The sequence below is a fragment of the Hylaeus anthracinus genome, unplaced genomic scaffold (genome assembly GCF_026225885.1).
Source record: "Hylaeus anthracinus isolate JK02 unplaced genomic scaffold, UHH_iyHylAnth1.0_haploid 11982, whole genome shotgun sequence".
NCBI classification, from domain to species: domain Eukaryota; kingdom Metazoa; phylum Arthropoda; class Insecta; order Hymenoptera; family Colletidae; genus Hylaeus; species Hylaeus anthracinus.
Window position 1 is genome coordinate 2,250,139 of NW_026534330.1, and position 12,322 is coordinate 2,262,460.

Genomic DNA, 12,322 nt, shown 5'->3' on the forward strand with positions numbered 1-12,322 from the left:
AAATCTAGGGACTAAATCAAGTCAGAGTTGTAGTGAACAGTATCACCGCGTGTTATTAGGAAGACCATTTGATTGGCCACGAAATTTCGAGTTACATCTGGAAATTTGCGACAGGTCTGCGGCGAAACTCTGATAAAAGTTCGCGAAGGTATAGTCGACAGAGAAGTGGCCAGCTGTTCCGATGGGGCGAGGCACGTGGTTGGGGTGAACGTAACGACGGCACAGGTGAAAATTGATGAGCTGTACGACGTCGTGACAAGAACCACTGGCAAACCAGGAAAATGTGAACGTATGGATAGCCCGTTGTCCCTCGAGGTTGTTCAGTGTCGTCAGTTCGATCCGGTCAGTGGGCCATTCAGCATGAACGAGCGCAGTGAGTGTATATATACATTTTACTCGTCGCTTCCTGATACCTGCGTATGCACCTATAACCTTCTTTGACTCCTCTGATCGCACTTTATCTACCCTTGCCTGTTTTGACTTTGACTTTGTTCTGTTCAGTGACTGGCAACTCTAAGAAACTCTATACTAAAGTCCTAATACTCATAGATATGTATTTTTGTTTTTCGCTGTGCTTAAAATTAGGTTTGTCAAGGTACACTAATTCCAGAGCCGGAATTATTAGCGATGGGCAAGAATTGCGAGGGATCCTTCTTTTGAATGTCGTTAAGTGGTTTAAAATATGATTTAATTGTTTCCTGAGAAAGTTCGACCCTTGCGTAATGAACCCAATTAAAAGTAATAGTACTCTTAAAAGTAATAGTTCCAATCCTGTTTCAACTGGTAATCGTTTATCATTTCACTAGTACATCGTTCTTTTTCTCAGAGGATGAGGCGCAGTCGATTTACACGATCGCCAGCCACACGAACCTGGTGCCTATAAGATCCAGACACGCCTAGTAAGTGAAAAGATCGACGTTCGCCGTTCAGATCGCATAATTTGGCCTGTACTCTTTGTAGTTTGAAGAAGAGAAGACTCGTGCCGAATTTGGTGATCATTTTCCTGATCTTCTTGATGGTCTCCTTGTTGATAGTGACGCTGGTATTTGGTATACTGTGTATGTTCGACATTAAGGAGAAATTATTAGGAGTGGAAGGGGGTGTACGTTTGAAAAGTTTACCTGTTTTTTTGCAGACATGACCACCAAACAGGTGAAGCTTTGCGAAACTGAAAGCTGCGTTCGTATAGGTGAGTAACAATGAATCAAAGTCTTCAAGTATCTGAATAGTGCAGGTCTTTTAGTTTACCGAGCAGGCCAGAGTTTTGATATAGGTCATAAACTAGAGAAATAAACAAAATCGTTCTTGTTATTTTTCCTTATCCTTAAAGTAACGTTTTTGAATAGTGGATTATTAAACTATTATTCTAATAGTAAGCAGTTTGGTGACGAATTGTTGATTCATTCTGATACTGGAGGAAGTCTAAGTAACAGTCTCTCCTTTATCTTCAGCATAAATTATAAGCTATAGTTAAGGGGATTGTTCGAATTGTCAAACAAACTTGGACAACTTGTCTACCTACTGATTACATAACTAATCTTGCGTTAGCAATAGCTCTTCCTCTGTTTGTAGGAATACAGGAAAGCCCTATCATTTCCATCACGTGTTGCGGATAATTACTGTATCCTGAAGAGAGCCACCTGAGTACAGTGGTTGGCGCAATTACCAGAGACACTGAGGAGACACCAGGTTTTTTGCGTCCATCGCATCCTTACAACAGACAATTTACCATCTTCCTCGGTGTCTCCAATAATTTGGCCAACTTGAAAAATTGCGTTTCTAGTAAACTACTTCTGCACTGCTCAGAATCCTAAAGAACCTACATTCGATAAATCCATTTAAACGATGATCTGTGTTCGCATAAACGTATTTATTCGAACACAGATGCGTCATCGACACAATCGATCGAATACAAAACTTTCAACGAAACTTTTGTTCGTTTAGCCGCTAGTTTGAAAGAATCTATGGACACGTCTGTAGATCCTTGCGACGATTTTTATAAGTAAGTATACGTGTCCGACGAGACGATCATACCCCGTGTCTATAGCACATTGCAAAGTCATTAATTGCACTTCGAGGAGTGCGTATACGCAATCGCGGACATAGTACACGATTATTGTCTCGACGTTTGTGACAAGCGTATTTTTCTTTGTTTTGCACATGCAGATTGCAGCATGTCTACTTAGGGGTTAGGCAAAACAGCCGCGTTCGCTGAAACCTCTCACCTTGCTTCTCCAAAATGCAATGTTTCTTGTAATAAAACAAAAATGGAACGCATTTTTCGATCGAGTTGCCATTAATCGTAGCGTAATTCCTAGATATGCTTGTGGCAAATGGTCAGAGGAGCATCCCATGCCTGACAACAGCCTAACGAATTCCTGGTTCGAAGAGCGCAGGGAACGAGTGTTCAGGAAGATCAGGGAACTCCTAAGGGACAACTCTACCAGCAGCAATGCTCCATGGGCGGTGAAGCAGGCTAAAATATTGTACGACAGCTGCATGGACGTGCGTACGTTGGCATTTATCTTCGACGAATTAAAGAGTGGTTTGCTTGTTTAAAAAAAAAAGTTACTGAAAGAATTTGTCCATTTGAACGTTAGTTTTTCATGAGTCTGTGAAATATTCGAATAGCCCCATCCCTGGTTCATAGTTTCACTTTTTCAGAGGCCGTGGACGACCTCGGACTGACGCCGCTGTTCGAGATACTGGAAGAGCTCAATTTGCCACCGATACCTCCGGCATTTACCAAGAAAACGGGCAGTTACATCGAACAGATGGCCAGAGTGAAGAAAGTTCTAGGAAGGGACATCTTCTTCGGCTTTGCCATTGTTCCCGATCCTCGAAACAACACCAACAACGTCATGATGTTCCACACACCAGTCACCAGCAGCCCATTGCCAAGGTATAATCACCCAAATTCCTCGAGCAGACCTTCCCTGGCCTGACAAAAAAGAAATTGAAATTTATCATCGAAAACAGCGACAAGGAACTGGAGAAACGACTGCACTCGGTCAGATCGCATTTTCGGAAGCTGGAGGACGAGACGGAAGACGAGAATTCGGATGACCTGAAGGAAGTAGAAATGGCATACATGACTGATATCATCAAGCAGATCGTCAACAACGGAACTCTCGATTCCTGCACTTTGAAGGACGATTTGTCGTTCTCCAACGAGAAGGAGTTGGAGGAAGTCGTTGACACACTCTACGAGTATACCAGCACCTTCTACTACGTGAGCACGTTATCCTGGAGTTGAATACCTCTAGTTACTTATTCGTTTATTTATTAATTGTCAGAAATGTCACGTTCTCGCAGCTGTCTCGTCTGGAGGGTAACGACAGCATGTGGGAGGAAGACTCTGCGGACATTCCCTGCATGACGGTGGACGATCTTCAAAAGCTGACGGATGAATACGTGATGGAAGTCAATTCGACGCTGACGCCTAAACCACTCTGGCGACCGTTCATCGAGATGCTCTACAAGGACGTCGAGTCTCTGGATTTGAATGGGAAGGATAAAATATTGATAGGCGATTTAGAGTACTTGAAAACCATTTCTCTCGTGTTGGCTACCTGCGAGGATGAAGATTTAGGTGAATGTTTGCTGTATAAAATCTAACAGATGACAATGGTAGCGGACTGTGTACTCCCGTTTCAGAAACCTACATTTGGTGGGTCGTTGTGGACATCGTTGTTCCCCATACGTCCGAGAGCCTGAAAAAAATCTGGCGGGAGTACATCAACGAAGTGACAAACGTCGAGGTCGGCGAATCCAAGTCTCTGCTCTGCGCATCCGCTGTGAACGAGTTGATGGGTTAGTACAGCGATGGGTTAGAAACTGCTTACCTTTTATTCGTTATTTTTTATCCAGATGAAAATTTTGCTCTTGCTTGGGTGCGTTTTTTTAAAGATCAAGGTTGCATCGAATAAAAGAATACCGGTATTGCTGGAATTTATTGCGAAATCTGTTGGTCACTCATCGCAGGAACGTAATGATTTAGGAATGGCGGTCTCGTGGCTATTCGTGGACCCGTCCTTCCACGAAGACAAGGGCAAAAAAGTGTTCGAGATGTTAAACGACATAAAAGAAGCCTTCGCCTCGCTGGTTTTGCGCACCGACTGGATGGACAAGCAGACAAAAACGGCGACGTTGGAGAAAAATAGGAAGATGGAGTCGCAGATCGGATTTCCCAAGTGGCTGTTCGATGAAGAGATCCTCAATGACTATTACGAAGGCGTAAGTAATAGACGGTGTTCTTGTCAATCGAGAGAAAAATTAACGACTAACTTTGATTGTTTTAGATAAAGCTCACCGAGACCGAGTACCTGAATAATATGCTCCAAATTGTTCGCCTAATGTCTATTTCCGAACTGGAATGCATTCACGAGATGAATTTCAACAACGTGTCGTAGTAAGTAGCAGTTTTCGCTATAAACAACAGATAAAACGAATACATAACGTATTCGTTCCTTTTCCAGCTGGGCGACCGATCCAACGGACGTGAATGCGTTTCACACCTATCAGTACAATCACATAAGTAGGTAGCGAATCAGCATTTCGAAATACATTACGTTATTCCCGATTTGATTAGAATACTTTATATCGTTACGAATGGGGTTCAACCGTTGCTTTCTTTAACACGCATGCAGCTATACCTGCTGGAATTCTTCAATTTCCATTTTACGAGTTGGGCCTCGAGTAAGATCGGAATCAATTGCGTTTCTATGAAACGAACAACATTGTTACGAGACTGTTTCGTTTCAGGGCACTGAATTATGGCGCTATCGGTACAGTGCTCGGCCACGAATTAACACACGGGTTCGATAACAGCGGCAGACACTTCGACAGCAACGGAAACGTTAGGCAGTGGTGGACAAATGGGACTATTTCCGAGTACACTGAAAAGACAGAGTGTTTCATAAGACACTATAACAGCTATTACGAAGTCGAGGCAAGTAAAACGCCTGTTGTCATTTTGAGATTTTATACGTCAACTTCAAAGAAGATGTTTAATAAAAAGAGTCCATTTTCTCGAACGCCTACAGAAGAAGACCCTCTTGAACGATTAACATCGTTCGCCAACCACGTAAAGCCGACCCTGAATGTTACTGTCAGAGACGATCGAATCGTAAAAGTCGAAAATTCAAAGTCCCATAACTTCTGCTTCGTTCCTCTCGAATATGGTCGAACCTCGGCTTTGTCAGGCTCTGTTAGCGTCCGAACGACCACTTAAATCGACCCGCAAGGTTGTCGACAGGCTAACCGCGAGTTTGTTCGAGCAGGTAGACGATTACATCGACGGAGAACGAACATTGGGCGAGAATATAGCCGATAATGGAGGCCTCAGGGAGGCTGTCGTCGCTTATGACAAGTGGAAGGCTAGACACGGCAAGGAGCCTCTACTTCCGGGATTCACTAATCTCACTCACGAGCAGCTCGTTTTCCTCAGTTTCGCGCACGTAAGAGATCTTTACACCTTTCATTATTGCTCGTTAATGAAGGTCCACCGCCAACTGAAACTCTATCTTCCAAACCGATGCTTCTTAATATGTTAAGCTCACAGTGTAGCAGAAGATTCTTAGTCTTTTTAGGATCTGCTAAAATATTCAAGGCACAGTCTAGAGGTCTTCGCGACAGGATAGTTAAGAGTCGCTACCTCGGGCGAAATAAAGTTCGGAATAAATTAAGTAATCCTTTGTGAATATTTATGAAGCGAATACTAATGTGTACATGCTAATTTTGGTCCTCCGATATTGACGTTAGTATACGTGCGATTCTGTGGTGGTGAAGATGTAGCAATTTAACCTTGTGTATAATGTGCAATATTTAGAAGCGATGTTACGACAATTTTAAATGATTTCAGTTGTGGTGCGAGTCGTACACACCGGTATCTCTGAAATGGATAATGCAAGACTCCCATTGCCCTGGGCATGTAAGGCTCCACGGAGTGTTGAAGAACTCCAATGAATTCAGCGAGGCTTGGAAATGTCCCGTGGGATCGAACATGAATCCTGCAAAGAAGTGTCGACTATGGTAGCAACGACATACTTGAATAGGAAGTGCGTTTCATCGCAATCGAACTTTATTCCTTAAACGCGTTGTTGATTCTCGCAACATAATCGTTAATATAAAACGTGTGAGTTCCTGTGATTTCCGCGAGTGTTTTCAAGTCTTCGTTATTAAAATGTTGCGTTGGTCAGTATATCGTTGAACGCTGACGGGATTGTGACAAGGCGGTCCAATGTTTGTAATAAAAGAACTTTATTTACTTACAAAATTTACCTGGTTCACGCTTTACATCTCTACCTGGACAAAGTAATCTCTGCCAGTTATATTAAAAAATTCATTTGAAGGACACCAGATACTACGACTATACTAGACCACAGTCATATCAAAGTATTTCATTGTCGACTAACTAAAGTTATACATTAAAACGATCGAATTCACTGATAATTTCAAAAGTAACGAACTTGACTCGACAGACGCGTCTGAACTCGACGCTTCTAAACACGATATTCTTCGATTTCCATCCTTTTGATAACGTTCCCTTCGTTCGAGATAATCTCTTCAGACTTATCAAACCCTACGGATTAGTTCTTCCAACGCGACTTCAATAAACGTATCCTCCGTTCTCGTCTGTGGGTTGGACGTATTCCCGACTGGGCAAATGACCTCGCAAAAATGGGTTTTCGATGGTAACGGATTCCTTGTCGAGATTGCTCGCAGTGGAGAGTTCTGGAGAAGTCGGGGGCGAGGGGAACTGAGGTAAGGAAGGTAACGAGGGCAACGAAGGCAACGAAGGCAATTGTGGGAACGAAGGTAGCGAGGGTAAGGAAGGCAATGATGGTGATCCAAAGTTAGATCCAAAATTGTTGATGAAGTCGGTTATCGGGCCCCTCTCTACTTTGACGTTCACGTTCTTGTGAACTGCCGGACCTGTTCTAGCCAGGACGTCCACTGTCTGAGAAGGATGATGCGTCGTCACGGTCTTCAGGGTTGGCAAAGTCTCCACGTTGTGCACAGACTGCAACTGAGGCAATGGAGTCACAGCCTCCAAGGTCTTCACAGTTGGATAACTATGTACGTTATGTACAGAATGCAGTTGAGGCAGAGGAGTGATAGCCTCCAAGGTCTCCACACCTGGATAGCTGTGCACGTTGTGCACAGACTGAAGCTGAGGCTGATGGGTGACAGTCTCTACAGTTTTCACACTTGGGAAACTGTGGACGTTGTGCACTGTATGAAGCTGGGGCAATGGAGTCACAGCCTCCAAGGTCTTCACACCTGAATAGCTGTGCACGTTGTGCACAGGCTGAAGCTGAGGCTGAGGGGTGACAGTCTCTACAGTTTTCACACTTGGAAAACTGTGAACGTTGTGCACAGCCTGAAGCTTAGGCAATGGAGTCACAGCCTCCAACGTCTTCACACCTGGATAGCTGTGCACGTTGTACACAGACTGAAGCTGCGGCAGAGGAGCGACAGCCTCCAACGTCTTCACAGTTGGATAATTATGGACAGCGTGTACAGACTGGATGTGAGGCGTCAGGTTCTCTATAGTTTTCACGGTGTGCACAGACTGCACAGGCTGCACAGTTTCTACGGTATTCACGGCTTGCAGAGTATGCACCGGTTGGTCCACGCGTGCGAGCGTGTGCGGTGCCTGGATGGAGTGGACGTTCTTGGTGACGTGGACAGACGTTAGAGGAGCATCAACCTGGACTGTTCTCAATCCAAGTGCATCGTATCCACTGTGGCCCTGTTGGAAGTTCGTGGAAAAGGAGGGTCCGTGTGACTGGACTTTGTAATTGTCACGAGATAACCCTGAAACGTAAAGAAAAGTTACGGGTTTTGTTCTACCAATTACTTTTTCAACTATTGAGAATTGTAGAGGAAATTGTACGTTTTGTCATAACGTGGTCAGTATATTCTTTAAGTAACAACGGTTTTGACCTTTACAGCCAGAGAGACGAGAGTTTTTAACGCGAACATTAAAGACACCGTGATTTATATTCGAAGAAGAGGTGTGGAGAATTTTAACTGCATAAATTAATTAACTCCGAAATGTTTTAACAGTATTTCGAAATTCAAACGTTGCTCAATAACGGTTTTTGACATTTAATGGATTTTCACCTTGAAAGCCTTGCAAGGTTTGGCCGTGGATTTCGGTTTTATACGTTTTGATCGAGGGTCCAGTGAAGCTTCCTAAGGTGGTCTGAAACATTGAAACACAAACTGCTATTCTCTGTCGAAGTGTCAAGTGAGGTAAAAAGTTATTTACTTACTTTAGTATGGCCTATCAGCGGAGTTCCGTATGAGGTTGTTTGAGGTGAAACAGTTACCGTCTATGATTAGATAATTACCAGAATGTTAAAAAGATATTCGTAATACATCGTAAAATGAATCTTATAATATAGAATTGAAATCTTGAGATATGGTACGTTCGATATGAAATATAGGGTCTAAAGTTGACACAAATAATTCTTATCTACTTACGAACATGACGTTACTCAACGTTTACGAAACAGATTGAAAATCCTTTTACCTTTTCAAGTGGTAGTACATTTGAGACCGTCTTCCTCGTCTCCACGACGGTTGGTCTAACAACGGTTTTGGTTACTTGAGGAATCTGGCGAGGATATGAGTTACGATGTCATATTTTCTTTTCAAAATGTATTTCTATTGATAGATACGATTGATTATACTTACGTGGATAGTGTCGGGTATTCCATGAGTTGATAATTGCGTGGAGTAACGGTTGGCTTCGACAACTGGCGACAAATAGTCGTTCCTTAAAGGAACACCTGGTTGGTAGCCAGGGGGACCGTAAGTATCCTGTTGTAACTGAAACGAGGTGTCTGGAATACTGTGAATATAGCTACCGATAGATTTCCTGGCTTCTACCACGGTATTCTGGTCGTGAAGGTGATGATGATGATGCTCCGTGCCATAACGCGGATCTCCAGGCAGGATATCCCTCTTCTGTTTTCCCTGAGCCAAAGTTGCCGCCAGGCAGGTCTGAAACGTGTTTCCAAATTTATTATTTATTTTATTCATAAAACAATAGTGTCTTTAATACAATTCCAGCGCGAAGAGTTTGCTTCTTATTAAGTTAGCAAGTTTTGCATTCGAATTCAATGGGGACGATAGCTTTCGGAACATCGAGGAGTTTCAGACGAAACAAAAATACACGTGACCTATCAGATTCTCATACGTCCTCGTTATTTAATTCTAATTAATAAGAAATGGATTGTATTATCTCAAAAAAAAAAAAAACTAAAGGGGTAGGAGATCTTACCAGAACGATCAGCAGGAGCCTCATGTTACCTGTTTGGTGTTTGAATGAGGAGTCGAGTACCATCCCAATGATATTTCGACCTTTTATACTCGGCCGATGCTCCCCCCAGCTTATTTCGCAATCTTGTGGCATTGGCAGAACTAGATTTGACTCATGTTGAAGGTCTCCTCCCGGGAGATGTTCCAAAACATTTCCAGAGTAAGTCCTCGGCGTGTGTTGGTGTCATCAGTGTGTTGTGTGTCGAAGAAAACAGAATTCCTTTCTTCGCTTACGATATCGGCGTCTCTCTCGCTTCCTTTCGTGTCTGCAGCGATTCTTAGTCGAGGTACCGCCAATGTTTCTTAATGATCTCTTGAATTTTTATTTTCCATGCTTCTTATTAATTATGATTGAGAACTGTGCCAGGGTTTTTTGCTCGAAACTGTGCCGGGAGCCCCGCTGGATTAACACATTCATCGCCACGTGCATGAATGTTGGAATTTTTTGCTCACACTGGTCTACAAAACTACCCGCAATGGTTCAATGATACTTAAATCAAATGACTGTGCTTATCAGTGAACTTGAAGTATACCTTAGTGTCCCTCGAACCGATATCGGTAGTTATCTAGACTGCCTGTGTAGAGATGCATTTTCATTTTAAGAAATAGTACGCGAGCCATTGTAAGCCAATACCTTCCTTACGGTTGTTTAATCATTTTGGAAAGGGAAGGGTGATGAGTCTTCCTTCAGACTGTGTCGTAAGTTTAAAAAGGTTAGGAACCATTGATTTATTGGATGCTTCGGTGGGATACGTTGGGACGAGGACGATTATGCAGATCTTCGATCGTTTCTTTTCTCTCCCCTCTTTCTCTCGAACGCTCTCCCTTTTCGACGCGTCCCTTGAACGCGTGCACGTCCATTATCGGGCCTCGTTAAGAGGACAGGAAGCTTTTAAAGGATTCGGATAACGAACAACGAATTTCTGTGAGGTTTAATGGACCGTCGCCACCGGGAACGGGTAATCTGTGTGCTTCCAACTGGAAGCACCGAATTCATCTGATTTCTGTAACAGCCACGCGTGCCTGATTCATTTCTTGACAGCTATGTTGCGTCACGATGTCTTCTGAAGTTGTTATTCGTGTTTGTTGCGCGACGAAGACTCCCCTGTATTTTTATTTATTTATTAAACGGAGACATCTCTTCTATAATTGCACATTATTTAATTTTCTAAAGATAACCGGCTGCCTTTGTGCTCGAAGAGTAGATGAATCAAAGTTGTATAAAAGCGTTTCTTGTGTTTCTAGTTTTCGAACAAGGTGACATTACAAATATGAGTTTTATATTTTTGCAGTTCTCGCTGGTAACCGCCAGATATCCCTGCGACGAATTTAAATTGTAAATGAAAGAGAATCTTCTGTCCTTTTTCTACGATAAATATTCGATCGTCTGGTAATTATGTCGCGATCCTTGAATATTTTCGAACTAATTTCAGTTGCCCCTTCGCATTAAGTAGTGCTAAATCGACACTAATTATTCGGTTATGGGTAACTTCGGATCTTTTATTGTAGAAGCAATTACTATTAAGGAACCGCTATTGAATCAAAAGTTAGACACCTTTTAAGGGATATACAATTTTTTAGAGTATAAAATCCGTTTGTTTCTCTTAAGTTAAAGACGATTCGGGTAGCCTGTATTTTTTATCGATCAGGAATATCTTCGATTCAGGAATGCATATATCACCAAAGTTCCGTACATATACTAAAATTACTTAAAGACATCTAAATTGAAGTGAGCGTGCTAATACTTTCTTTACCGATTCCATGTCTCCCTATTAGTTCGGATACTGCGTGTTCCATTGTACTTTGAAATTCGAACCAACCTCGAATTCTCGATAGTGGCTCTATCTGTTAATAACAGGATGAAAGTAAAAGCGTTTCAGGATCTGGAAGGCAGCCTGCGCGTAGACTTCACTTGGAACAGGCGAGCAAAAGGCTATCGGAACGAAGGGGCCAAATTAACTTATTTGCAATGTAAATAATACTACGGCAAAATAACCGTATCGATATCAAATAATATAAACCTGATGCAAGTCCAGAGCGCTCGTATATCTTTCAATCGTGGTGAGAGCGAACTTATAAATATCAGACGAACTTGATCGCGCCTACGTCGATAACAAACGCATAGAGAACCATCGAACGGGAGTATGTTAAATTATTCTATTTATGTAGGATAGAACTGCTTCACGGTCGAAACGCGGAAGGAAAAGGTTCCGTTAGGCGTTGTAATTACCTTCATTATGTTCCACGCAAATTGGTGCGCATTTCACTGAGACGATTCATAACACTCTGTAAAATATCGTTGCTACCTTTTAGCTACTATTCTAAGCGCCGTCTAATTTTGTTGAGAGTGCAGTAAACGTGTTTTTACATTAATAAAAGCTGGAGTTTCCATCGAGTTTTTTTAAAGGAATTAACTAAAAGTATCTACTTTAAGTTCCATGAACTCTGTCACTAAACTTAACTTTCTTGAACTCTGAGGATTCGCCTATCGACGAGCTTTCTCGAAGCATTTTTGTCACAAGCGCCTGAGATTCGATATCGAGTCTTTCACACTATCGGTATTAAGTTCCTTACCGGGTGGTTGATGTTCGTTCTCGTTTCGATAATCTGTCCTTTCTATTTGTAAAAGTTCAATGACGCCTACGCTGCTTTCTTGATAGCTGAACCGTGAAGACGCTTGTCTCGCGAGCACCGACAATGGACACGTCCGAAGCTATTAGGAGCGGTCAGATAACTGGAAAATTGCATCGGGGGAGCTAACAAACGAAAGTTACTCGAGCTTCTCGACGAGATCGCGCGCGATTAGGTACAAATACAATTATAACTTCCAGGTTTGTTAAACTCGCGGGCCTTTCCTCTCACGGCGCGCTCTTCCGATTTGTTCCATGTATACCTTTTGCTGCGGCTTTCTGCCTTTCTCTCGCGCAATGGACGAAATAAGGACTACGTGGCGGCTTTTACCGATCCTTTATCATTCGAAAAAACACGG

The 12,322-nt window shown here is 42.7% G+C and overlaps 1 protein-coding gene across 2 annotated transcripts; it reads left to right on the forward strand.

The window, feature by feature from the left end:
* The first annotated feature begins 291 nt into the window (after positions 1 to 291).
* On the forward strand, positions 292 to 6,277 carry LOC128886464 (neprilysin-4). Of its 2 annotated transcripts, XM_054141384.1 has the most exons (17): positions 292 to 373; positions 827 to 899; positions 961 to 1,058; positions 1,136 to 1,189; positions 1,945 to 2,002; positions 2,319 to 2,509; positions 2,665 to 2,902; positions 2,980 to 3,232; positions 3,316 to 3,592; positions 3,658 to 3,813; positions 4,001 to 4,236; positions 4,302 to 4,411; positions 4,479 to 4,537; positions 4,650 to 4,698; positions 4,765 to 4,955; positions 5,287 to 5,459; positions 5,864 to 6,277. In XM_054141384.1, the coding sequence occupies exons 1-17, from the start codon at positions 292 to 294 to the stop codon at positions 6,035 to 6,037; spliced, it is 2,472 nt and encodes an 823-aa protein (XP_053997359.1). In that variant the 3' UTR covers positions 6,038 to 6,277. The 2 variants fall into 2 exon arrangements, with proteins under 2 accessions (XP_053997359.1, XP_053997360.1); XM_054141385.1 differs by lacking the exons at positions 292 to 373; positions 827 to 899; positions 1,945 to 2,002 and having other exon boundaries at positions 971 to 1,058.
* Positions 6,278 to 12,322: the final 6,045 nt, after the last annotated feature.

Excerpts from the sequence above, each read along its gene's own strand:
- LOC128886464 (XM_054141384.1), top strand. The coding sequence starts at position 292 with ATGGATAGCCCGTTGTCCCTCGAGGTTGTTCAGTGTCGTCAGTTCGAT. Across the intron at positions 4,412-4,478 it reads AATTTCAACAACGTGTCGTA|CTGGGCGACCGATCCAACGG; the intron begins GTAAGTAGCAGT and ends TTCCTTTTCCAG. Across the intron at positions 4,956-5,286 it reads CTATTACGAAGTCGAGGCAA|ACGATTACATCGACGGAGAA; the intron begins GTAAAACGCCTG and ends TCGAGCAGGTAG.